The 25,414-nt window shown below is 36.9% G+C and overlaps 4 protein-coding genes and 1 gene segment (V, D, J or C); 1 reads left to right on the top strand and 4 right to left on the bottom strand.

The window, feature by feature from the left end:
* The first annotated feature begins 221 nt into the window (after positions 1-221).
* LOC113158348 (immunoglobulin lambda-1 light chain-like) lies at positions 222-2,213 on the top strand. Its single transcript, XM_026354251.1, has 4 exons — positions 222-344; positions 428-753; positions 1,227-1,260; positions 1,694-2,213. The coding sequence occupies exons 1-4, from the start codon at positions 305-307 to the stop codon at positions 2,017-2,019; spliced, it is 726 nt and encodes a 241-aa protein (XP_026210036.1). The 5' UTR covers positions 222-304; the 3' UTR covers positions 2,020-2,213.
* Positions 2,214-3,500: 1,287 nt separating this feature from the next.
* On the bottom strand, positions 3,501-5,876 carry LOC113158549 (immunoglobulin lambda-1 light chain-like). Its single transcript, XM_026354528.1, has 4 exons — positions 5,743-5,876; positions 5,324-5,646; positions 4,832-4,865; positions 3,501-4,021 (listed from the first exon to the last, which is right to left on the bottom strand). The coding sequence occupies exons 1-4, from the start codon at positions 5,780-5,782 to the stop codon at positions 3,690-3,692; spliced, it is 729 nt and encodes a 242-aa protein (XP_026210313.1). The 5' UTR covers positions 5,783-5,876; the 3' UTR covers positions 3,501-3,689.
* A 666-nt stretch (positions 5,877-6,542) lies between these two features.
* Positions 6,543-16,394, bottom strand: LOC113158557 (immunoglobulin lambda-1 light chain-like). 3 transcript variants are annotated; one of them, XM_026354555.2, is made up of 4 exons: positions 16,321-16,394; positions 15,899-16,224; positions 7,747-7,780; positions 6,543-7,065 (listed from the first exon to the last, which is right to left on the bottom strand). In XM_026354555.2, exons 1-4 carry the CDS (start codon positions 16,358-16,360, stop codon positions 6,740-6,742), a joined length of 726 nt encoding a protein of 241 aa, XP_026210340.1. In that variant the 5' UTR covers positions 16,361-16,394; the 3' UTR covers positions 6,543-6,739. The 3 variants fall into 3 exon arrangements, with proteins under 3 accessions (XP_026210340.1, XP_026210323.1, XP_026210332.1); XM_026354538.2 differs by lacking the exons at positions 15,899-16,224; positions 16,321-16,394 and adding exons at positions 9,573-9,898; positions 9,995-10,073; XM_026354547.2 differs by lacking the exons at positions 15,899-16,224; positions 16,321-16,394 and adding exons at positions 8,077-8,402; positions 8,488-8,602.
* On the bottom strand, positions 12,418-12,966 carry LOC113158598. The segment is given in 2 exon segments: positions 12,418-12,786; positions 12,883-12,966. Coding segments are annotated over 2 exon segments (378 nt in total).
* A 781-nt stretch (positions 16,395-17,175) lies between the features above and the next one.
* LOC113158576 (immunoglobulin lambda-1 light chain-like) lies at positions 17,176-24,783 on the bottom strand. Of its 6 annotated transcripts, none has more exons than XM_026354606.1 (4): positions 24,686-24,783; positions 24,270-24,589; positions 18,378-18,411; positions 17,176-17,696 (listed from the first exon to the last, which is right to left on the bottom strand). In XM_026354606.1, the coding sequence occupies exons 1-4, from the start codon at positions 24,723-24,725 to the stop codon at positions 17,371-17,373; spliced, it is 720 nt and encodes a 239-aa protein (XP_026210391.1). In that variant the 5' UTR covers positions 24,726-24,783; the 3' UTR covers positions 17,176-17,370. The 6 variants fall into 6 exon arrangements, with proteins under 6 accessions (XP_026210391.1, XP_026210401.1, XP_026210373.1 ...); XM_026354616.1 differs by lacking the exons at positions 24,270-24,589; positions 24,686-24,783 and adding exons at positions 22,810-23,126; positions 23,223-23,374; XM_026354588.1 differs by lacking the exons at positions 24,270-24,589; positions 24,686-24,783 and adding exons at positions 18,708-19,033; positions 21,832-21,919.
* Between the last annotated feature and the right edge of the window lie 631 nt (positions 24,784-25,414).

Here is a 25,414-nt window from a genome sequence, read left to right as displayed (position 1 = left end):
ATCTGAATATACTGTAGTAAGTGAAACTTAGCATCTACTCCCTCTCTCCCTTACCAGCGATGCACCTGCAGGCTTCATCACCTCTCACATGCAAATAAATAAGTTCAACTGTTTCTCATTTTACAAATGACTCAGCAAAAAAAAAAAAAAAAAAAAAAGATCAGCAAGTGTCACAAACGATGCAAATTAGCTTTTTTAGTTTCAGTGTTGTATTAAATTGCTCCACCACCTCTTCGCATCCACCAAACTGTCTGTCAGCGCTGAGTTCTCTTTTCAATTTACACGATCAGCTCATACTGACAACATGCTGTTGATGCTCTACACTCTCACCACTGTTCTGACTTGTAAGATTTTCTCCTCATTTCTGTTTTTGTCCATATTTTCAAACAGAAACATTTAACTCAAATATTTTTCTATGTTACAACAGATGTTGATTCAGTGATAGTACTGACTCAGACGCCTGCCGTCCACACAGCTTCTACAGAACAAGAGGTTGTTCTCAAATGCAACATTGAGAGATATGATCGAAATTCTGTCAGTTGGTACAAACAGGTTCCTGGTAAAGCTCCTCAGTATGTCCTCAGATTTCACTATACTGACAGTTCACCCAGCTTTGGATCAGGATTCTCCTCAAACCGATTCAACTCTAAAGCCTCATCAAACATAGATTACCAGTTCATCATCAAGCGTGCTGAGACAGGAGACTCTGCTCAGTATTTCTGTCAGACATGGGACGACTCTGCTTCTGCAGCTGTATCACTGTGATTCACATTATGACAAAAACCTCAGTGAGGGACTCACTGCAGCTTTAATGAGTTTTGACAAAATCAAACAAAAAAGTTTGAGAATTCAAAACAGTAAATCTTGGGCAATACAAGAAAAGGCACTAAACAAACAGTTAAAAGATGGAAAGTCTAAAATACAATAACTATCTGATCAACCTTTGCTTCAAATGAAGTTAATGAGGTTAATGAGGTTGGTACTGTGAAACATTTTGAACATCCTCACTGTGAAATTACTGATAATATTTGGACTTCTAAAAACAAATGCCATTTGGCATCAATCTTTTAATTCAGAAGTGTTTTTTAACATAAAGTAATAAGAGTGATGAAATTATTATGTTGACAGTGAAAGTTGTTGTGAACAGGATGTTTCAGTTCCACTCCCCTCATCAGTGAGAGTCAGGAGGTTTTTGTACGACCATGTGTACAAACTGAATCACTGTGGTATTCGGACAAGGAACCAAGCTGATTGTGACAAGTAAGTACATTTTAAATAATCATAAAAAGAGGTTGTTTCTTGTGTATTTTACGGTGAAATTAATACTTTTACCAGTAGTTAGTAAATAGTGTTTAATTTTGTTCAGATGAAGTTCAGATGTGTTTTTAAATCATATTATTGAAATGATCTGATGTCTTTCTACTCTGGTGGTGAGATAGACACCAATAAAGCCAACTGATGGTAATCCAGTTATTTAAAATTAGATATAAAATTTTGTATGATACAGAGTGTAACAGTAGGAATTTGTTGTCAGCTTAAAATAATAGTAAAGTAATGATAATTTACTTTATGGTTTGATCAGTGTAATCATCATATTGTCAGTTCAGATAATAATGAATCAGACAGTGTGATGACTTTTTATTAGTGGTTTTAATTTCTAGTTATCTTCTGAATTCTCTCCATGTATTTTCAGGCTCCAGCCTCCCTCCTCCTGTCCTGACAGTCTTCCCTCCGTCCAGCGCTGAGCTCCGGTCCAACAAAGCCTCTCTGGTCTGTCTGTCCAGTCAGTCTGTGCCTTTTGCAGATGTCACCTGGTTGGCTGATGGGAGTCCAGTGAGCAGTGGGGTCTCTACCAGCACCGCCGTTCAACAACCAGACCAGAGTTTCCAAATCAGCAGCTCTCTGGACATCCAGACGTCAGAGTGGAACATGAACAAGGTTTACACTTGTAAAGTGTCTTTGGGATCCCAGACTTCAGATAAAAACATCAACAAGTCGAAATGTCCCACTGAAGAATAGTAGAGCAGAATAACGACTGAAAATCTGCTTCTTTGCTGTTTGTGCTGTTTGTTCATGACATAGTTTACATGTTAGAAAAAGTGCACCTGCCTGCTTAATTAATGTTGTGACAGTTAGGATAATGTTTTATATCAGCTTTGCATTTACATTTAATTAAGGTTTGTTCAATAAAATCAGCCTTGCAACCTAAAAAAGTCTTTATTTGTGTATTGATCACGCAATAGCTTATATTAAAACTAAATGTGATTAATATTTCATTATCTGGTCTTAGTAAACACTTTCTGTAAGATAAAAAATAACATCAGATGTGTAGCAACCGAACTGACTTTCGATTCTCAGTCTAGGATGCACCTGCAGTTCTCATGTCTTCATTTATAGCTCCATGTAAATGAAGAGATGAAGCTTTCTGTTACAGGAGGGGAACATGCGACAACAGGATTTTCAATAATATTTTTGCTTACTGTCAATTCATCAACCACCAATGGTTTACAAGTGTAAGAAATACACAAATTCAAAACTTTTACAGTCAACATCCCACTAATGATATTATAGTCTGAACACAGCTGGACTTAGGGATTGATTTTGAATCTGTTGCATTCATTTAACTTTGAGGTTGAGTTTGTGAAGTCTAAATCTGATCAGTCATTTCCGATTATGTCCAAAACGTTTTCTTAATAAGAGCATCATTCAACCCATTTAGCAAAGGTCTGATTAAATTTCACTGCTGCATGTGAGTGACGGGAACCTAAATTAAAGTTAGATAAGGCAACAAATAAAAGAACAAACTGAAATCATTACCAATAAATACTTACAGGAGGAGGGGCATTGGGTAAAAAATACAAAATATTCACAGTTATGGTCTGTACACATTATTATAGTCTCTGCAACCTCTGTTCAAGTGTTATGTCCCGTAACATGTTTTTATGCCTTTTTATCTGTCACTGCTACCATTAAAAATATAAAATTAAACACTTTTTGCAAATCTGTCAGAAGCCTAAAAACGGTTTCATCCATCTTTGCATAGCATGCACAGTAATATGTAGATTTGAGTTCAGATATGACACTTCTCACTTCTTTTACACAGAACTTACTTCCTTTCCAGGATGCACCTGGAAACCAGAGAGGAGGAGTAGAGAAGTAATGCTTCACTGATGGAGGATGAAAATTCATCCTGCCGTTCTGCAACTAATATTGAAAATAGGCAGTACTTGTTTGCATAAAGTGAAAATGTTGTAAAATGTTGCTCTCTGCTTTTTGTTTGTGCTGCAGACTTCTTTTATGAATACTTTATGTATGTATGTTTCTAGTGAGGATTTTATATTGATTTGATGTTTTAAATGTACAGACTGTAGTTATATAACATGTCTGCTTTTAACAAGGGAAGACTGTAAATTGTGAAATGATACATGTCAAATACTACACAAAGACATCTGGGTGATTTTTAACACTCATTCTTCACTGAGACTTTTCTGTGTATGTTTCTTATGCTTCTTTATTGAGTTAAAACAAAAAGAACAACAAACAAGATCATTTAACTAAGTGTTAATGACAAGCACACAAAACTTTGCTTCACAGGGTTCCATCCTGAATCATAGTATGTACACCCTGAGCAAACCTGAAACATGAGCAAACAGCACAAACAGCAGACAGTATTAAATGCTGCTCGTCAACTAGTCTTCAGTGGGACAGTTTGACTTGATTTTTTTCTCTGAAGTCTGGGATCCCAAAGACACTTTACAAGTGTAAACCTTGTCCATGTTCCACTCTGACGTCTGGATGTCCAGAGAGCTGCTGATGTGGAAACTCTGGTCTGGTTGTTGAACGGCGGTGCTGGTAGAGACCCCACTGCTCACTGGACTCCCATCAGCCAACCAGGTGACATGTGCAAAACCCTTAGTCTCACTGGGCAAACTGGACAGACAGACCAGAGAGGCTTTGTTGGTCATAAGCTCAGCGCTGGACGGAGGGAAGATTGTCAGGACAGGAGGAGGGAGGGTGCAGCCTAAAATCACACAACAATTATAAAAAGAAAAAGAAAATGTCATTATTGACACAGGGCATGACAGCACAGGAATAATTGGTTAATTCATGTCAAAGATGTTTTAAACAAACAGTGAAAACTAAACACTGAAAATGTAAGTATTCACTGCTGGAACAAAATGTATCACCAACGAAATTTAAATTTTAAGATGTAACATATGTACAATTTCACAACAAAAAAACAAATCAAATAATAAAAAATCAAGATACAAAGTCAATGAAAGTTATAGAAAATGGCAAGAGACAGTAATATTTGTACTGACAATTACCTCAATACAAAACAATAGTATAGTCAAATCTTAAACAGCTAAAATAAATAGAATTTTAATCTGCAACATAAGCATTTTCATGTAATTTTTATGACAAAGTTCAGAAACAACAAAATCATAAACGCAATCTAACTGTGGTAATTAAGGGATTTGATTTGCTGCAGAAATCAGAAAATACCATAATTGTAAATAGATTTTTCTTAACAAGACTAATGTTTGAATTTATAAAATTGTTTTTCTAGAATAATTTAATCTGTGATTTTCAAATTGTATTTTATAAAAATTTCCACTTGAAAAATTGGGACAAACTTTTTTGAAACGTACAACACAACCTCATAGTGCTTTAAAGCACAGATTCATACTGTATCAAAGCTGGTGTAACTGTAAACATGAATGATGTAAACAGTTTTAAATAGGTTTTAACCAAAAGTAGCCAAAAACAAACATATACTGTCAGAAACAGAAAATCTATCTTGTTTTAGGATCATTAAAAATGTACTTACTTGTCACAATCAGCTTGGTTCCTTGTCCGAATACCACAGTGATTCAGTTTGTACACATGGTCGTACAAAAACCTCCTGACTCTCACTGATGAGGGGAGTGGAACTGAAACATCCTGTTCACAACAACTTTCACTGTCAACATCCCAATTATCAGTCCCATTACATCCCATCTCATTATCTTTTCCAGATTTCCTGATTTGAATTGTTGGACTTTAACTCAAAACTCATTAAAACACAGGTCAGAACAACTAGTGATGCTTTGATTATTATTGTATGTTGGTTTAGTAATTAGGTAAGGTGAACACTCACAGATTTTGAGCAATAAAAGTGGGAATGAGTGCTATAAAATATAAAAATATTTGGCAAAGCTGTACGTAGTGTGTTGATCTAGAGTGTTTAATTGTTCTGTTATCAGTTGTCACATGTAAACGTCTCAAACAGCAGAAGTGTTTAGTGAGGAGGTTTATGTAATGGTGTGAATCACTGTGACACCTCCTCCTTAGCAGAGTCATCCCATGTATGACAGTAATAAACTGCTGAGTCTCCCTCCTCCACATTCTTGATAATCAAACGATAATCTGATGCAGACTGATGAGTACATGTAAACTTAGGAGAAGAGAAGCCTGAGCCATATGTTGGAGAGCTGTCAGTGTGAAAATATCTGAGGAAAAACTGAGGAACTCCCCCTGGAATCTGTTTATACCACACTGCTTTATCATAACGAATCCCCAGGTTACAGTCCATGATGGCTGTCTCTCCTTTCCTCACTGTCACTACAGGAGGCTTCTGTGTCACCACCGTCACACCACTCACACCTGGAAACAACAAGATGACATGAAGTCCAGAGAAACAGAAAAACAGACTGATGAATCCAACACGAGGTCAAAGCTGCAGTAATTCAGCCTGCTTACATGTTAGAGCAGTGATGAGAGTGCAGACGGTCCCCAACATGTTGTCAGTGTGACTTAGGAAATGAGTTCACTGCTGACAGAAGAGGGTTTGAAAGATGAGAAGAGGATGTGATGGAGGAACAATTTAATACAACACTGAAACCGAGAGTGACTGACAGGAGGAGGAGCTTTACTTAAATAAATTACCATCAATCTGTGTGATGCTGCTAGATTAGGTTTCACTCTTGTAAAGGAAAGAAATTACTCCTTATTGTTGTTGCGACAGTATATTACTGTAAACTAGATATGCTTTGTGACAGTACTGATGCTCTCAGTACAGAATAATTAAATATTAATAATATTTATTACAGGTCTTACAAGATAACAAAAATAAAATGTGGTTTTGAAGTTCGAAAATAAAAACAATAATGTTTTTTTACAAGTGAGTTTTTTATGCCACCTGAGGTCTTCATTTGCATGGAGCTATAAATAAGCGGGGGAGGTCTGCAGGTGCATCCTGGGAAGGAGCAGAAAGAGAGGAGTAGAGAGGTGATGCTTCACTGATTCAGGACAAAAAATCTGTTTCACTTGATGTTGATTATGTCTTAAATATTTCAAATAACTTAAGATGAAGAAAGATTGATTGAAACATTAAAAGAGAGCTGTCTTATTTAAATTAAATTAATAAAGATTTAAGACAGTGAACAAGAAATAATTTGAATTTACTGTTTCTGACTCTGAGTTCAAAGTTGAGGGAAACATGAAGGTTACAATAACTGAAAATAAATCATTATGTGACTACGAAGGAAATGCAAACTATGGTGAATCAAAATGTTTTTTTATTTAGTTAAATCAATCGTGAAAAAGTACAATTGCAAAGCTGATACCACATCTCCACCTAACTGTTGAAACATTTGTCACAAGCATGCAGACACAAACTGTTCTAACATGTAAACTATGTCATGAACAAACAGCACAAACAGCAAAGAAGCAGATTTTCAGTTGTTATTCTGCTCTACTATTCTTCAGTGGGACATTTAGACTTGTTGATGTTTTTCTCTGAAGTCTGGGATCCCAAAGACACTTTACAAGTGTAAACCTTGTTCATGTTCCACTCTGACGTCTGGATGTCCAGATAGCTGCTGATTTGGAAACTCTGGTCTGGTTGTTGAACGGCGGTGCTGGTAGAGACCCCACTGCTCACTGGACTCCCATCAGCCAACCAGGTGACATCTGCAAAAGGCACAGACTGACTGGACAGACAGACCAGAGAGGCTTTGTTGGACCGGAGCTCAGCGCTGGACGGAGGGAAGACTGTCAGGACAGGAGGAGGGAGGCTGGAGCCTGAAAATACATGGAGAGAATTCAGAAGATAACTAGAAATTAAAACCACTAATAAAAAGTCATCACACTGTCTGATTCATTTATTAGCTGAACTGACAATATGATGATTACACTGATCAAACCATGAAACAAACAAAGTTTATTTTTCATTAATTCATTATTATTTTTAAACTGATAAAAATTTCCTGGTGTTACACAATGATATTTATCATTTTAAGTAAATGGCTTCCCATTAGTTCGCTTTATTGATCTCAGTCTAACGACCAGAGTAGAAAGACATCAGATCATTTCAACAATATTTAAAATCACATCTAATCTTTATATATATTTACTGGAATAAAATCATTAAATGCTCAGTGATCTCATATACGTGTTTTCTGAAGACATTTTTAAGTTTGGTTTCACAATATTGATAATTAATTATTCTGAAAACTGTCTCTCTGTTAATACTTTCTCAACCACCAAAAAAAGATGGGTTATAGAAAATATTTCAACTGTTAAGTCATTTGCAGAGTTTTCTACTGCTTTTAGAAAACAGCCTGGTTTCAGAGAAGATTTTAAAAGTCTATTATCTACTAAACAACATTTTCATTACTTTAAATAATTCGTTAAATATTTTCTCTTAAAATATACAAAAAACTGAAACATTGACCTTTTTATGATTTTTTAAAATGTACTTACTTGTCACAATCAGCTTGGTTCCTTGTCCGAATACCACAGTGATTCAGTTTGTACACATGGTCGTACAAAAACCTCCTGACTCTCACTGATGAGGGGAGTGGAACTGAAACATCCTGTTCACAACAACTTTCACTGTCAACATCTCACTAACTTCATTCAAAACACTGCTGCACTTGTTCCCAACACCTGTGAATCTTTAGAAGAGTTTGTATTTTTAAATGTACTGTTCAAGTTTTTCTAGTTGCCTTTAATGCACTTTGGTTAGAAGTGATGGAAGCTGCAGTGAGTCCCTCACTGAGGTTTTTGTCACAATGTGATTCACAGTGATACAGCTGCATCAGCAGACTCGTCCAATGTCTCACAGAAATACTGAGCAGTGTCTCCTGTCTCAGCACGCTTGATGATGAACTGGTAATCTATTTCTGATGAAGCTTTGGAATTGAATCGGTCTGAGGAGAATCCTGATCCAAAGTTGGGTGAACTGTGAGAATGGTAAAATCTCAGGACATACTGAGGAGCTTTACCAGGAACCTGTTTGTACCAACTGACATAATATCCATCATATCTCTCAATGTTGCAGTTAAGAACAACCTCCTGTTCTGTAGAAGCTGTGTGGACAGCAGGCGTCTGAGTCAGTACTATCACTGCATCGACATCTGTCGACATTCACAAAAAAATGAGTGAGTGAAATGTTTCTGTCTGAAGATTTGATCACACAATGAATGAGGAAGAACATCTTACATGTTAGAGCAGTGATGAGAGTGAAGAGAGTCCCCAGCATGTTGTCAGTGTGTTTAAATGTCTCTTACTGTCCAGCTGAGACGTGAGCAGGGTTGGAGTGTGAGGAGAAGCCAGACTGAAGCTTATAAAGACAGAGGAGAGGAGGAGTGTCTGCACTCAACACAGCTTTCATTCACATATACAGACTAAAAAGTTTATGTGTATTCATGTTATTCATTCAATAATTTTACAACAATAATCTTTTATTATCTTCTTTTTTATATGATAATGGGTTTTTCTTTGCAGTCTGTTGATGTTTTTTATATTAATAATACTATTAACTCCCATCAGAGTAATTACTTAATCATTTAATTTATCTTCAAAAAACCAGTCTAGTAAATCACATCATCTAGAAGAAGATTTTATTAAACAAAGAACATTATGTCAATGGTTCTATATTTTAACATCCCTAATTCAAACAATCAAGCTTCAGTTTCTACTATTTCCTGCTAAAGCAATCATAATCAAGTTAGATAAAACATATAAACATGTTTTTTACATGTACTTTAAAACATAAGAACCCACAGTGACACAGGTGTCACCAATTCAAACCATGACCTATCCAGCAGCGTAGCATGGAACATGGAGTACTGCATGAAGTTTAGCTTTCTCAAGTGGAGTATGTGTTTATACCCAGGTGTAATTAGGGTGTAGTGTACTCCTCTTGATGAGTGTCACTAGCACCTATATGAAAAAAAAAAATGTTTCATGTGGTCTATTTGGGTTCTTCTGGGCTAAAACAGTGTATTAGTCGATTAGTTTATTTTTCTTCTTATGCAACATGTTTCATGTTCTAATGTTTCTGTCACATTTATTGCAGCTGGAAGTGTAACAGTCATTAATATCTGAAAAATTCACATCTCAGTTCATTTTGTGTACAGAGAATAAATGGAAAATTTTATTTTGCTAAAAAGTAATAATATTAGTAATAATAAAAATAATATTATCATCAACAGCTCATTTTCTGTTTAGTTGAGAAGTTTAAAAAGCAGAAGTGGTCGAGTTTAGTGAGGAGGTTTTTGTCACAGTCTACATCACTGTGATACGTTCTCCTCAGCAGAGCTATCCCATGTCTGACAGTAATAAACTGCTGAGTCTCCCTCCTCCACATTGTTGATAATCAAACGATAATCTGACTCTGTCTGATGATTTGATGTAAATTTGGGAGAGGAGAAATCAGAGCCATATGTTGGGGAGCTCCAGCTGTGATGAAATCTCAGAACATGCTGAGGAACTCCTCCTGGAATCTGTTTATACCATCGAGCTGCAATATCAGTAACAGTTCCCAGGTTACAGTCCATGGTGACTGTCTCTCCTTTCCTCACTGTCACAACAGGAGGTTTCTGTGTCACCACCGTCACACCACTCACACCTGGAAACAACAAGATGACATGAAGTCCAGAGAAACAGAAAAACAGACTGATGAATCCAACATGAGGTCAAAGCTGCAGTAATTCAGCCTGCTTACATGTTAGAGCAGTGATGAGAGTGCAGACGGTCCCCAACATGTTGTCAGTGTGACTTAAGAAATGAGTTCACTGCTGACAGAAGAGGGTTTGAAAGATGAGGAGAGGAGGTGACGGAGGAGCAATTTAAGTGACCGACAGGAGGAGGAGCTTAACTTATAAAATATGTTGCTCAGAAAGGTTTCACTCATTTCAGTGGAGGAAATTACTCCGTATTGTAATATTGTTGCATTATGGATGTTTTATTTTGTTTATTATTTGAGAAAATTATCTCAAATAATAATTTACTTTGGTGAGAAAAAAGAAAAAATATATAATTGTATCACTTAAAACTGATGTGAGTGATATGAGTAGATATTTTGAATTGTTATATGTTTACTTTAATTTATAAAAATGAACTTAACCTATTTTTTGTGAATTTACATGTAAACAGAGGGAGATCTTCAGAGTTTATGAGCTTCAGTTTGAACCAAATCATAACTGGCACATGAAGCTATAAATAATTAGAGGAGCTCTGCAGGTGCATCCTGCAGATGGAAGAGAAGTGATGCTTCACTGATAATATGAAACTCAGTTTGACTTTCTTGGGAGTTTATGTGATTTCAACTATACCAACTGACTGAAGCTCTATCATATCTCTCAATGTTGCAGTTGAGAACAACCTCTTGTCCTGTAGAAGCTGTGTGGACAGCAGGCGTCTGAGTCACCACTATCACCGCATCAACATCTGTTGTTGTGACAAACACAAACACATACTGTGGGTAAAATAAAAGAAACAAGACATCAGTTATAATAGGAATGAGAAGAACATCTTACATGTCAGAACAGTAATGAGAGTACAGAGGTTCCCCAGCATGTTGTCTCTGTGTGTAAACGTCTCTTAATGTCAGCTGAGAGGTGAGCCGGGTTGGAGTGTGAGGACATAAGACACAGAGGAGATGAAAAGGGGGAGGAGCTATAATACTTATCTCTTGTCATTCATTTAAATGTGAGAAATGTTTCAGTAATTGAATGTCACTAAGACATCATTTGAGCTTTATGGTGTATATTTGCAAATCATATCATTTGTGGCATACTGTCTGTAAAAGCCACCAGATGAATTCTGATGATTTGAAAAAAAAAAAAATCAGAAACCACATTCCTAATGTCTGTGTCTATGTGCAGAAGTTATAGAAGAGATATTAGCTGGTGACTTGTCACCAATCAAGATGTTTCAGCTAAAATGTTATTGTATTGCTCCAAAACCCTGTAGTAGCACTGTGTCTATCAGGTGTTCAATTACAATTCCTCCAAGAGGGTCAATAAATTGTGTCATTACTATTATTATCATTTGATATGTGAAATATCAGACATAATTATACTGTTGGATGTAATGTTCGCCCTAAAAATATACTTTGTTTATGTTTAACTGTAAAATTTATTTTGTATTTAACTATCCGCAGTTCAGTAAATTATGTTTTTCAACATAGAAATTAAAATAAATTGATATCAAAGTCAGTAGTAAAACAAATATGTAACACCTTCAAAGGACACTAGTGTCCCTGTGATTGTTTGTGTTGTTTATCATGTTGGAATGAAATTACAAATAAATCAAAGTGTTAAAACTATAGTATCATCAATTAGTTTTGGAATCTTAGTTTATATATATATAAATATCACATATATTTCATTTATATTTAACAACAACAATAATACAACTACTAATAATAATATTATTAATAATAGTATTAGTAAGTAATAATAGCAATAGAAATAATTCTGTTGAGGAAGTTATGGTTTCAGTTCAGTTTCAGCTTCATTGTCAGTCAAGTATTTGCAAGAAGGTTTTTGTCACAGTGTAAATCACTGTGATACTACCTCCTTGGCAGAGCTATCCCATGTGTTGCAATAATAAACTGCTGAGTCTCCCTCCTCCACGTTGTTGATTATCAAACGATAATCTGAGTTTGAATGATGATTCACTGTGAATTTAGAAGAAGAGAAACCAGAGCCATATGTTGGGGAGCTCCAGCTGTGATGAAAGATCAGTACAAACTGAGGAACTCCTCCAGGAATCTGCTTATACAAGCGAGGTCCATACAGGGCAGAATTACACTCCATGGTGACTGTCTCTCCTTTCCTCACCGTCACAACAGGAGGCTTCTGTGTCACCACCGTCACACCACTCACACCTGGAAACAACAAGATGACATGAAGTCCAGAGAAACAGAAAAACAGACTGATGAATCCAACATGAGGTCAAAGCTCAGTACATTTTGTATATGGAGAGTAAATGTAAACATTTGTTTGTCTAAACAGTAATAAGTGGAGTGATACAGTGACATTTGTAACTAGGTTTATAAACAGAAATTTATTGTCCCATATATTATTATCAACAGCTCATTTTCCATTTAGTTGAGAAGTTTAAAAAGCAGAAGTGGTCGAGTTTAGTGAGGAGGTTTTTGTCACAGTCTACATCACTGTGATACGTTCTCCTTAGCAGAGTCATCCCATGTGTTACAGTAATAAACTGCTGAGTCTCCCTCCTTCACGTTGTTGATTATCAAACGATAATCTGACTCTGTCTGATGATTTGATGTAAACTTGGGAGAGGAGAAACCAGAGCCATACTCTGGGGAGCTATAGGAATGATAAAATCTCAGTACAAACTGAGGAACTCCTCCTGGAATCTGTTTATACCAACGAGCTGCACTATTAGTAACAGTTCCCAGGTTACAGTCCATGGTGGCTGTCTCTCCTTTCCTCACTGTCACAACAGGAGGCTTCTGTGTCACCACCGTCACACCACTCACACCTGGAAACAACAAGATGACATGAAGTCCAGAGAAACAGAAAAACAGACTGATGAATCCAACATGAGGTCAAAGCTGCAGTAATTCAGCCTGCTTACATGTTAGAGCAGTGATGAGAGTGCAGACGGTCCCCAACATGTTGTCAGTGTGAGCTCTAAGTGCTGAACGATAAGAGGGTTTAAAAGATGAGGAGAGGACGTGTTGAAGGAGCAGTTTAATACAGCACTAAATGTCAGTATGACTAACAGGGGGAGGAGCTTTGGTTAAAATTTAAAAAAACTACCCACAGTAGTCTCTCAAATTTCAATTTAATAGTGAGACAACTGTGTATGTAGTTGATCTTTTGGTGACCACTTCATTTGCATAAAGCTATAAATATGGAGAGGAGGCCTGCAGGTGCATCCTGAGAGAGGGAGGAGTACAGAGGTGATACTAAACTTCACTCACTCCAAAGTCATCTGCAGTTTTATACGAAATGTTACAAACCAGCACGATTGGCAGTTGTTCTTTAAAGATTTAGGAAAAGTTATGAAATATTGGCCTCTAGCTTTCATCTGTTGCACTAAAAGCTTATTTACCAAATGCTTCCCTCAAAGTGATTGTTTGTGTTTAAGAGGTGTAATTAAAAAAATGTATGTTTAACATTGAATTGAATAAATTATGATTTATTGAAGATATATGTCCTTGCATGTGTTTGGATGATATTCAACGCCCCTTTATCCACTCTGCCTTTAATAATCAGACTATTTTTTGCGCTTCAGACTGGGGTGATGGTTCATCTAGTACAGGGGTCTCAGACTCGCGGCCCGCGGGACGATATTTTGTGGCCCGCAGGTTTTAATGCTTAACACTTTACAGTGTTGGTGAACGAACCAACCAATCACGGTGGGGTGTATGGTTCTCTGGGGCGGGACATCGGCCGGGCTTAATCCAATCAGAGAAACATTTCTCGATGAGTGACAGCAGCGTTGCCATGGAGAGTTTTCAGCCTCGTTTCTATGAAGCTCACGCGGACATTCGTTCCAGCGTGCTGCGTTCACAACACTTCAAAAAAAAAGTTAAGTTGCTGATCAGCGGGACATAATGAGTCAAAATGATGCGTTCGCGGCAGGTTAAAAGAAAAGTGAGGAACTCACTGCAGCCTGATGTAGTCTGCAGTCACATAGCGACATCTGTCCATCGGTAATAACCCGTAATAACCCAGTAACCCGGACCAATTAGGGTCGCACCGCTATTTGTGGCTCATTGTGTTTTTATTTGCATCGTGCTATTTGCATTGTATTTTCATAAGTCTTCACCACCTTGTACTTCAATAAGTCCAAGGACAGGTCCAGACTTACTGATGATCATCTTTATTTAGAAGAAGGTTAAAGGTTAAAGAACTGTTAATACAAACATTTGAATCTGAATACAGCAGATATAGAAGACTGAAGAAACCACATATAGTCGCTGACTAGACGATCGAATTATTATTATTTTCATTGTTATTATTATTATTTTATTTATTTATTACTGATTTATTTTCTTATTACTTTTTTTGTGTTTACTTATTTTTTCATATTATTTTTTATTACAAAATAAATAGATTTGAGAAGATAGGAATTTTTTTTAACAAAGCTTTACTTGTGGAAAACCCAGCCTCACCCAGGTAAATTGAGTTTGAGACCCCTGATCGAGAAGAAGATTTTATTAAACAAAGAACCTTATGTCAATGTATCTATATTTTCACACCCCTAATTTAATCAATCAAGCTTCAGTTTTAATAGGTCTTGGTAAAGTAATTTCACTCAAGTTGGATAAAACATATTAATATGTTTTTTACATGTACTTTAACCCATAAGAACCCACAGTGACACAGGTGTCATCAATTTAAACTGTGTCCTGTCAAGCAGCGTAGCATGCAACATGGAGTACTGGATGTGTCACAAGCATAGGATCCGACTCCATTGCCAGAGACCACACAGGACAAGAGAAATTAGATAAGGAAGGTTTTTTTGCCAATAATATTGCAGTGGATAAAAGTAGCTGTCGTCAGGTGAGTATGGTGGTCTAGGAGAGGAAACAGAGTTAAATTGAGTCTGGCTGGATCTTGGGTAATGTTAATCTTGGAGTACTCACTAAAGGCCTGATGAGCTGTGGCTGAGAAGCAGGGGGGAGTGAACCAGAGAGAAGACTGTGAGGAGTTGTACATTGCAGAATATGGTGGAGCTTCCAAAATGGCAGACAGTAGAATGAAGCATGTGTTGACTGGGAACAGAGGAGGAATGATGTGGTCTGCAGAACAGGCTAAGTGGCAAAAGCACAATGGGTTAGTGAACACAAAAAACAGTTGACAGGTTTCCAGAAAGCCGAGTTGCAGAGTAAGAGACAAATCCAGGGTCAAACACAAAAAGCCGTCCAAGTACCAATGTCCATAAGGCAAGATCTGAGGTCCAAACAACAATCCAGGTCAATACTGAGAGGTAATACTGGAAGCAGAGATCCAAGAAACTGATAACGATGTCAGGGGACAGTCCAGGTCATACACAAGGGAAACCACTTCAGGGACAGAGGCAGAGGGGAGCAGGAGCAGGTCAGGCAGAAAACAAGGAAATCAGGTGAAGACAGGCAGGAGGAGCTGGAATCATGACAGGATGAAGTTTAACTTTCTCAAGTGGAGTATGTGTTTTGACCCAGGTTTAATTAGGGTGTAGTGTACTCCTCTTGATTGAGTATCATTAGCACTTTGAAAAATATGTTTCATATTGTCCATTTGGGTTCTTATGGGTTAAAACAGTGTATTAGTCGACTTTGTTGTTCTTCCTATGCAACATGTTTCATGCTGTAATGTTTCTGTCATATTTTTTACAGCTGGAAGTGTAACAGTCATTCATATCTGATAAATTCACATCTCAGTTCATTTTGTATATGGAGAGTAAATGTAAACATTTATTTGTCTAAACAGTAATAAGTGGAGTGATACAGTGACATTTGTAACTAGATTTATAAACAGAAGTGTATTGTCCCACATATTTTTATCAATAGCTCATTTTCTGTTTAGTTGAGAAGTTTAAAAAGCAGAAGTGGTCGAGTTTAGTGAGGAGGTTTTTTTCACAGTCTACATCACTGTGATACCCAATACTTGGCAGAGTCATCCCATGTGTTACAGTAATAAACTGCTGAGTCTCCCTCCTCCACATTGTTGATAATCAAACGATAATCTGATTTTGACTGATGATTTGATGTAAATTTGGGAGAGGAGAAACTAGAGTCATAGATTGGGGCACTATCGGAATGATAAAATCTCAGAACATACTGAGGAACTCCTCCTGGAATCTGTTTATACCATCGAGCTGCACTATCAGTAACAGTTCCCAGGTTACAGTCCATGGTGGCTGTCTCTCCTTTCCTCACCGTCACAACAGGAGGCTTCTGTGTCACCACCGTCACACCACTCACACCTGGAAACAACAAGATGACATGAAGTCCAGAGAAACAGAGAAACAGACTGATGAATCCAACATGAGGTCAAACCTGCTGTAATTCAGCCTGCTTACATGTTAGAGCAGTGATGAGAGTGCAGCCGGTCCCCAACATGTTGTCAGTGTTAAATGAGTTCACTGCTGACAGAAGAGGGTTTGAAAGATGAGGAGAGGAGGTGACGGAGGAACAATTTAACACAACACTGACACTGAGCGTGACTGACAGGAGGAGGAGCTTTACTAACAGAACACTGTCAATCTGTGTGGGAGAAGGTTTCACTCATGTCAGAGCAGGAAATTACTCTTTACTGCTGCTGCTAAACTACTCTAAACTAAAAATGGTTTGTGATATTAATGACTCGTCGACCTCTTCGGAGCACAGGACTATAAAGTCTAGTTAAATACAATCCTAGTAGAGTAACAATATTTTGAAGTCAATTAATAAAAACTATTTAATTACATTTGATGGATTTTAGATTTTTACAGATTAAGAGAAATGTTTGATTTACATGTTGCTGGTTTTAGTTTGTACATGACATTATAATAAATGACTGGTGCCACTTGAGGTCTTCATTTGCATGGAGCTATAAACAAGCAGAGGAGGTCTGCAGGTGCATCCTGGGAAGGAGCAGAGAGAGGAGTAGAGAGGTGATGCTTCACTAATAGAGGATGAAAACTCTGTTTCACTTGCTTTAGATTGTGTCTTAAATATTTCAAATAACTTAAGACAAAGTAAGATTGATTGAAACAATAAAATAGAGCTGTCTTATTTCAATGAAATTCTTAGAGATTCAAGACAGTGAGAAAGAAATAATTCACTCAGCTTTGAATTTATTGTTTCTGACTCTGAGCTCAAAGTTGAGAGAAACATGAAGGTAATAATTACTGGAAGAAATCATTATGTGACTACGAAGGAAATGCAAACTATGGTGAATCAAAATGTTTTTTTATTTACTTAAATCAGTCATTAAAAGTACAATTGCAAAGCTGATACCACATCTCCACCTAACTGTTGTAACATCTGTCACAAGCATGCAGACACAAACTGTTCTAACATGTAAACTATGTCATGAACAAACAGCACAAACAGCAAAGAAGCAGATTTTCAGTTGTTATTCTGCTCTACTATTCTTCAGTGCGACATTTAGACTTGTTGATGTTTTTCTCTGAAGTCTGGGATCCCAAAGACACTTTACAAGTGTAAACCTTGTTCATGTTCCACTCTGACGTCTGGATGTCCAGATAGCTGCTGATTTGGAAACTCTGGTCTGGTTGTTGAACGGCGGTGCTGGTAGAGACCCCACTGCTCACTGGACTCCCATCAGCCAACCAGGTGACATCTGCAAAAGGCACAGACTGACTGGACAGACAGACCAGAGAGGCTTTGTTGGACCGGAGCTCAGCGCTGGACGGAGGGAAGATTGTCAGGACAGGAGGAGGGAGGCTGGAGCCTGAAAATACATGGAGAGAATTCAGAAAATAATTAGAAATTAAAACCACTAATAAAAAGTCATCACACTGTCTGATATATTATTATGTCTGAACTGACAATATGACGATTACACTGATCAAACCATGAAACAATCTAAGTTTATTTTTTATTACTTCACTCTCATTTTTACACTGATAACAAATTTCCTTGTGCTACACAAAAATATTTATCATTTTAAATAAATGGCTTCCCATTAGTTTGCTTTTTTGATCTCAGTCTAAACACCAGAGTAGAAAGACATCAGATCATTTCAATAATACAATTTAAAATCACATTTAAACTTAATATATAATTACTATAGAAACATCATTAAATGCACAGTGATTTCATATTTATGTTCTAATGTGAAACTTTTCTGAAGACATTTTTAAGTTTGGTTTCACAATGTCAAAAACAAACTCATTATTCTCAAAACTGTCCCTCTGTTAATAAAATTATGGAAAATATTTCAAATATTGTGTTATTTGCAGATTTTTCTACTGCTGTTAAAAAACAATTTGGTTTCAGGTGAGAATTTAAAAGTCTATTATCAAATAAAATACATTTTCATTACTTTAAATAATTCATTAAATTGTTTTCTCTTAAAATATACAAAAAACTGAAACATTGATCTTTTTATGAATATTTAAAATGTACTTACTTGTCACAATCAGCTTGGTTCCTTGTCCGAATACCACAGTGATTCAGTTTGTACACATGGTCGTACAAAAACCTCCTGACTCTCACTGATGAGGGGAGTGGAACTGAAACATCCTGTTCACAACAACTTTCACTGTCAACATCTCACTAACTTCATTCAAAACACTGCTGCACTTGTTCCCAACACCTGTGAATCTTTAGAAGAGTTTGTATTTTTAAATGTAGTGTTGAAGGTTTTCTAGTTGCCTTTAATGCACTTTGGTTAGAAGTGATGGAAGCTGCAGTGAGTCCCTCACTGAGGTTTTTGTCACAATGTGATTCACAGTGATACAGCTGCAGAAGCAGAGCTGTCCCATGTCTCACAGAAATACTGAGCAGAGTCTCCTGTCTCAGCACGCTTGATGATGAACTGGTAATTTATTTCTGATGAAGCTTTGGAATTGAATCGGTTTGAGGAGAATCCTGATCCAAAGTCAGGTGAACCATGCTCAAAGTATAATCTCAGGACATACTGAGGAGCTTTACCAGGAACCTGTTTGTACCAACTGACATAATATCCATCATATCTCTCAATGTTGCAGTTAAGAACAACCTCCTGTCCTGTAGAAGCTGTGTGGACAGCAGGCGTCTGAGTCAGTACTTTCACTGCATCAACATCTGTCGACATACAGAGAAAAATGAGTGAGTGAAATGTTTCTGTCTGAAGATTTGATCACAAAATGAATGAGAAGAACATCTTACATGTTAGAGCAGTGATGAGAGTGAAGAGAGTCCCCAGCATGTTGTCAGTGTGTTTAAATGTCTCTTACTGTCCAGCTGAGACGTGAGCAGGGTTGGAGTGTGAGGAGAAGCCAGACTGAAGCTTATAAAGACAGAGGAGAGGAGGAGTGTCTGCATTCAACACAGCTTTCATTCACATATACAGACTAAATAGTTCATGTGTATTTATATTATTCATTTAATCATTTTACAACAACAATGTTTTATTATCTTCTTTTTTATGAGATAATGTTTCTTTGCAGTCTGTTGATGTTTTATACATTAATAATACTATTAACTCCCATCAGAGTAATTACTTGTTCATTTAATTTATCTTCAAAAAATCAGTCTAGTAAATCACATCATCTAGAAAAAGATTTTATTAAACAAAGAACCTTATGTCAATGTTTCTATATTTTCACACCCTTAATTGAAACAATCAAGCCTCAGTTTCTACTATTTCCTGCTAAAGCAATTATAATCAAGTTAGATAAAACATATTAACATGTTTTTTACATGTACTTTAACCCATAAGAACCCACGGTGAAACAGGTGTCATCAATTTAAACTGTGTCCTGTCAAGCAGCGTAGCATGAAACATGGAGTAATGTATGCAGTTTAGTTTTCTCAAGTGGAGTATGTGTTTTGACCCAGGTCTAATTAGGGTGTAGTGTACTCCTCTTAATTGAGTGTCACTAGCAGAAAATATGTTTCATATGGTCTATTTGGGTTCTCATGGGCTAAAACAGTGTATTAGTCGACTTTATTGTTCTTCCTATGCAACATGTTTCATGCTGTAATGTTTCTGTCACATTTATTGCAGCTGGAAGTGAAACAGTCATTAATATCTGAAAAATTCACATCTCAGTTCATTTTGTGTATGGAGAATAAATGGAAAATTGTATTTTGCTAAAAAGTAATAATAATAGTAATAATAACAATAATATTATTATCAACAGCTCATTTTCTGTTTAGTTAAGAAGTTTAAAAAGCAGAAGTGGTCGAGTTTAGTGAGGAGGTTTTTGTCACAGTCTACATCACTGTGATACCTCCTCCTTAGCAGAGCTATCCCATGTGTGACAGTAATAAACTGCTGAGTCTCCCTCCTCCACATTGTTGATAATCAAACGATAATCTGACTCTGTCTGATGATTTGATGTAAATTTGGGAGACGAGAAACCAGAGCCATAGATTGGGGAGCTCCTGCTGTGATAAAAATACAGCACAAACTGAGGAACTCCTCCTGGAATCTGTTTATACCAACGAGCTCCACTTTTAGTAACAGTTCCCAGGTTACAGTCCATGTTGACTGTCTCTCCTTTCCTCACCGTCACAACAGGAGGTTTCTGTGTCACCACCGTCACACCACTCACACCTGGAAACAACAAGATGACATGAAGTCCAGAGAAACAGAAAAACAGACTGATGAATCCAACATGAGGTCAAAGCTGCAGTAATTCAGCCTGCTTACATGTTAGAGCAGTGATGAGAGTGCAGACGGTCCCCAACATGTTGTCAGTGTGAAATGAGTTCACTGCTGACAGAAGAGGGTTTGAAAGATGAGGAGAGGAGGTGACGGAGGAACAATTTAATACAGCACTGAAACTGAGCGTGACTGACAGGAGGAGGAGCTTTACTTATCAAATATATTGTCTGACACTGCCCAGAAAGGTTTCACTTATTTCAGTGCAGCTTTAGAATTATGTCATGCTGTGTGGTCAATGAATGAGTACGTAATATGAGTAGGTATTTTAAAGTGTAAGATGTTTTCTATATTACATGTAAACAGAGGGAGATCTTCAGAGTTTATGAGCTTCAGTTTGCATCAAATCATAACTGACACATGAAGCTATAAATAATTAGAGAAGCTCTGCAGGTGCATCCTGCAGATGGAAGAGAAGTGATGCTTCACTGATAATAAGAAACTCAGTTTGACTTTCTTGGGATTTTATGTGATTTCAACTATGACAAGGGAACAGATCAGGAAAACAAAATTTGTTTTACACATTTGCTCTGAGGTGTATTTTTTATAGCAAATGCAAACCTCACATGTAGCTAACAATCATATTATATTATGATTATATTTATATATTTTGTATTTATTTGAATATAAAATTGTTCAACTACTACACAGGTAGATGGCTGCTGGAAGTAGCAGGTGATCAAAGCTTTTCTGAAAAGGAATAATTAAAAAGTGTTTGTCAGTCAACATGAGTCAGAGAATGAAAAGCGGAAGAACTTAGTGATGAGGTTTTTGTCACAGTGTGAATCACTGTGATACATACTCTTTATCAGAGTTGTCCCATGTTTCACAGTAATACACAGCAGAGTCTCCTGTCTCAGTCTTGCTAATAATCAACTGGTATTCAATGTTTGACAGGGATTTGGAGTTGAATCGATCTGAGGAAAATCCTGTTCCGTAGTTCAGTGAATTATCTCCAAGAAAAAACTCTAGCACAAACTGAGGAGTGTCACCAGGAACCTGTTTATACCAACCGACTGAAGCACTATCATATCGCTCAATGTTGCAGTTGAGAACAACCTCCTGTCCTGTAGAAGCTGTGTGGACAGCAGGCGTCTGAGTCACCACTATCACCGCATCAACATCTGTTGTTGTGACAAACACAAACACATACTGTGGGTAAAATAAAAGAAACAAGACATCAGTTATAATAGGAATGAGAAGAACATCTTACATGTCAGAACAGTAATGAGAGTACAGAGGTTCCCCAGCATGTTGTCTCTGTTTGTAAATGTCTTTTAATGTCAGCTGAGAGGTGAGCGGGGTTGGAGTGTGAGGACATAAGAGACTGAAGCTTATAAAGACACAGAGGAGATGAAAAGGGGGGGAGGAGTTTTAATACTGATGTCTCATTTAAATGTGAGAAATGTTTATTTATATGTTATTTTATTTGATTCTTCTATGTTATTAAATGTCACTAACACATCATTTATGCTTTATGGTTTATATTTTCAAACCATATTATTTGTGGCATACTTTCTGTAAAATCCACCAGAAGAATTCTGATTATAAAAAAAAAAAAATTCAGAAACCAGATTCTTAATGTTTGTGTCTATGTGGAGAATTTATAGAAGAGATATTAGCTGGTGACTAGTCACCAATCAAGATGTTTCAGCTAAAATGTTGTTGTGTTGCACCAAAACCTTGTAGTAGCACTGTGTCTAGCAGGTGTCCAATAACAATTCCTCAATAAATATTGTTATTACCATTATTATTATTATTTGATATATGAAATATCAGACAGAATTATAATGTCTTTTTATTTTGTGTGCAACTATCTGCAGTTCAGTAAATGATTTGATATTTGTCAATATAGAAATTAAAATAAATTGATATCAAAGTCAGCAGTAACACAAAAATTTAACACCTTGAAAGGACACTAGTGGCCCTGTGATGTTGTTTGTCATGTCGAAAAGAAAATTACAGATAAATCAAAGCGATAATTTTTTAACACTTTATGAACTAAAGTTCTTATAGTGTTGCAATCTCAGTTTTTATATATGTAACACGTATATTTAATTTATATTGAACAACAGTAATAATAGTAGAAATAATTCTGTTGAGGAAGTTATGGTTTCACTTCAGTTTCAGCTTCAGTGTCAGTCAAGTATTTGCAAGAAGGTTTTTGTCACAGTGTAAATCACTGTGATACCCACTCACTGGCAGAGCTATCCCATGTGCTGCAATAATAAACGGCTGAGTCTCCCTCCTCCACATTGTTGATAATCAAACGATAATCTGAGTTTGAATGATGATTCGCTGTGAATTTAGAAGAGGAAAAACCAGAGCCATAGTCTGGGGAGCTCCAGCTGTGATGAAAGTTCAATACAAACTGAGGAACTCCTCCAGGAATCTGCTTATACACGCGTGGTCCACTCAGTGCAGAATTACACTCCATGGTGGCTGACTCTCCTGTCCTCACCGTCACAACAGGAGGTTTCTGTGTCACCACCGTCACACCACTCACACCTGGAAACAACAAGATGACATGAAGTCCAGAGAAACAGAAAAACAGACTGATGAATCCAACATGAGGTCAAAGCTGCAGTAATTCAGCCTGCTTACATGTTAGAGCAGTGATGAGAGTGCAGACGGTCCCCAACATGTTGTCAGTGTGAGCTCTAAGTGCTGAACGAGGGTTTGAAAGATGAGGAGAGGACGTGTTGAAGGAGCAGTTTAATACAGCACTAAATGTCAGTATGACTCACAGAGGGAGGAGCTTTGTTTAAAATAATTTAAAAAAAACTTCACGGTAGTCTCTCAAATTTCAATTTAATAATGAGACAACTGTGTAAGTAGTTGATCTCTTCGTGACCACTTCATTTGCATAAAGCTATAAATATGGAGAGGAGGCCTGCAGGTGCATCCTGAGAGAGGGAGGAGTACAGAGGTGATACTAAACTTCACTCACTCCAAAGTCATCTGCAGTTTTATACCAAATGTTATAAACAATTGGCAGTAATTCTTTAAAGATTTTGGAAAAGTTATGAAATATTGGCCTCTAGCTTTCATCTGTTGCATTACAAGCTTCTTTTCTAAATGCTTCCCTCAAAGTGATTGTTTGCGTTTAAGAGGTGTATTAAAAAAAATGCATGTTTAACATTGAATTGTATAAATGATGACATTTTTTGTCCTTGCATATGTTTGGATGCTATTCAAAGCCCCTTTTTCCACTCTGTCTTTAATAATCAAACTATTTGTTGCACTTCAGACTGGGGTGATGGTTCATCTATTGTCCTATAACAGGACAACAACCCTAAGCACACAGTCAAGATAACAGAGGAAAACTCTGTGAATGTGCTTAAGTGGCCCAGACAGAGCTCAGATTTAACCTGATTGAAATACTGTAAATACATATGTACACTTTTATTTTTTATTTTTATTACATTTGGTAAAAAGCAGAAACTTTATTTGAACATTTGACATGAATTGACCTCTGTCTCAGTACCACTTATTTTGTAGTGCACAGTATTTTATTCTTATCAACAATGTGAGCTATTCTTTATTCATTTTCACCTTTGTAAATGCTGATGTGTAGTGAAAACATCTGTCCTCAAAAAGCAGAAGCATTTAGTGAGGAGGTTTTTGTCATGGTGTGAATCATTGTGATACATGCTCATTAACAGAGCTGTCCCATGTTTCACAATGATACACTGCTGAGTCTCCCTCCTCCACGTTGTTGATTGTCAAACGATACTCTGTCCCAGATAAATGACTGGATGTAAATTTGGGAGAGGAGAATCCGGAGCCATACTGTGGAGAGGAATAGCTGACATGATTCCTAAGCACAAACTTGAAAGCTCCTCCTGGAATGTGCTTATACCAGCGAGACCCATCGTTTGTAAAAACGTTACAGTCCATGGTGGCTGTCTCTCCTTTCCTCACAGTCACAACTGGAGGTTTCTGTGTCACCACCGTCACACCACTCACACCTGGAAACAACAAGATGACATGAAGTCCAGAGAAGCAGAAAAACAGACTGATGAATCCAACATGAGGTCAAAGCTGCAGTAATTCAGCCTGCTTACATGTTAGAGCAGTGATGAGAGTGCAGACGGTCCCCAACATGTTGTCAGTGTGAACTATGGACAACACTGTACTTTGGAAAGTGAGTTCACTGCAGACAGATCAGTTGGTTTAGAGGATGAGGAGAGCAGGTGATGGATGAGCAATTTATTTCAACACTGAAACTGAGAGTTACTGACAGGACGAGGAGCTTTGCATAAATCTGCATCCATGCGTTTGCCATATTTGTCAGTAGTATTTATAAATAACACTGATGAAGTTTGCATAACTCTTGAATATATATATATATATATATATATATATATATATATATATATATATATATATATATATATATATATATATATATATATATATATATATATATATATATTATGTATATAATATTTCAGTAAGTTTACAAAACTCATCTTGATCCAAGTCACAACTATTTCATAAGTTAAAAGGACCAGCAGGATATAAGCTGTGGCTCTGCACACATGTAAACCAAAACCCAGACATCCCACAACCGACAAAATAATGATTCAAACATCAGCATGTTTCCAGCACAGAGAGCAGAAACACAACTTAATTTACATGAAGATAAATATCAACAGGCTGCACATGCATCAAGTAGATATGATGGCATTTCAGTGTCTCATTTCAAAAACATTATTTTAAAAAATGTCTGTAATTCTGAGAAAAAACTCTGTGTTTAGAGGTTTAAGCCAGAATATTCTCAGAATATGCAA

The sequence above is a fragment of the Anabas testudineus genome, chromosome 8 (assembly GCF_900324465.2).
Source record: "Anabas testudineus chromosome 8, fAnaTes1.2, whole genome shotgun sequence".
Taxonomy (NCBI): domain Eukaryota; kingdom Metazoa; phylum Chordata; class Actinopteri; order Anabantiformes; family Anabantidae; genus Anabas; species Anabas testudineus.
This window is presented reverse-complemented; position numbering and strand designations above follow the sequence as displayed.

What these genes read in the sequence shown, in the direction of transcription:
- LOC113158348 (XM_026354251.1), top strand. Translation starts at nt 305, where the DNA reads ATGCTGTTGATGCTCTACACTCTCACCACTGTTCTGACTT. An exon ending in ACGACTCTGCTTCTGCAGCT is followed by an intron (nt 754 to 1,226) that starts GTATCACTGTGA and finishes TGAATCACTGTG; the next exon opens with GTATTCGGACAAGGAACCAA. An exon ending in AACCAAGCTGATTGTGACAA is followed by an intron (nt 1,261 to 1,693) that starts GTAAGTACATTT and finishes ATGTATTTTCAG; the next exon opens with GCTCCAGCCTCCCTCCTCCT.
- LOC113158549 (XM_026354528.1), bottom strand. Translation starts at nt 5,782, where the DNA reads ATGTTGGGGACCGTCTGCACTCTCATCACTGCTCTAACAT. An exon ending in ATGACTCTGCTAAGGAGGAG is followed by an intron (nt 4,866 to 5,323) that starts GTGTCACAGTGA and finishes TGAATCACTGTG; the next exon opens with GTATTCGGACAAGGAACCAA. An exon ending in AACCAAGCTGATTGTGACAA is followed by an intron (nt 4,022 to 4,831) that starts GTAAGTACATTT and finishes GTGTGATTTTAG; the next exon opens with GCTGCACCCTCCCTCCTCCT.
- LOC113158557 (XM_026354555.2), bottom strand. Translation starts at nt 16,360, where the DNA reads ATGTTGGGGACCGGCTGCACTCTCATCACTGCTCTAACAT. An exon ending in TCTCATCACTGCTCTAACAT is followed by an intron (nt 16,225 to 16,320) that starts GTAAGCAGGCTG and finishes TGTTGTTTCCAG; the next exon opens with GTGTGAGTGGTGTGACGGTG. An exon ending in AACCAAGCTGATTGTGACAA is followed by an intron (nt 7,066 to 7,746) that starts GTAAGTACATTT and finishes ATGTATTTTCAG; the next exon opens with GCTCCAGCCTCCCTCCTCCT.
- LOC113158576 (XM_026354588.1), bottom strand. Translation starts at nt 21,871, where the DNA reads ATGCTGGGGAACCTCTGTACTCTCATTACTGTTCTGACAT. An exon ending in TCTCATTACTGTTCTGACAT is followed by an intron (nt 19,034 to 21,831) that starts GTAAGATGTTCT and finishes GTATGTCGACAG; the next exon opens with ATGTTGATGCAGTGAAAGTA. An exon ending in AACCAAGCTGATTGTGACAA is followed by an intron (nt 17,697 to 18,377) that starts GTAAGTACATTT and finishes ATGTATTTTCAG; the next exon opens with GCTCCAGCCTCCCTCCTCCT.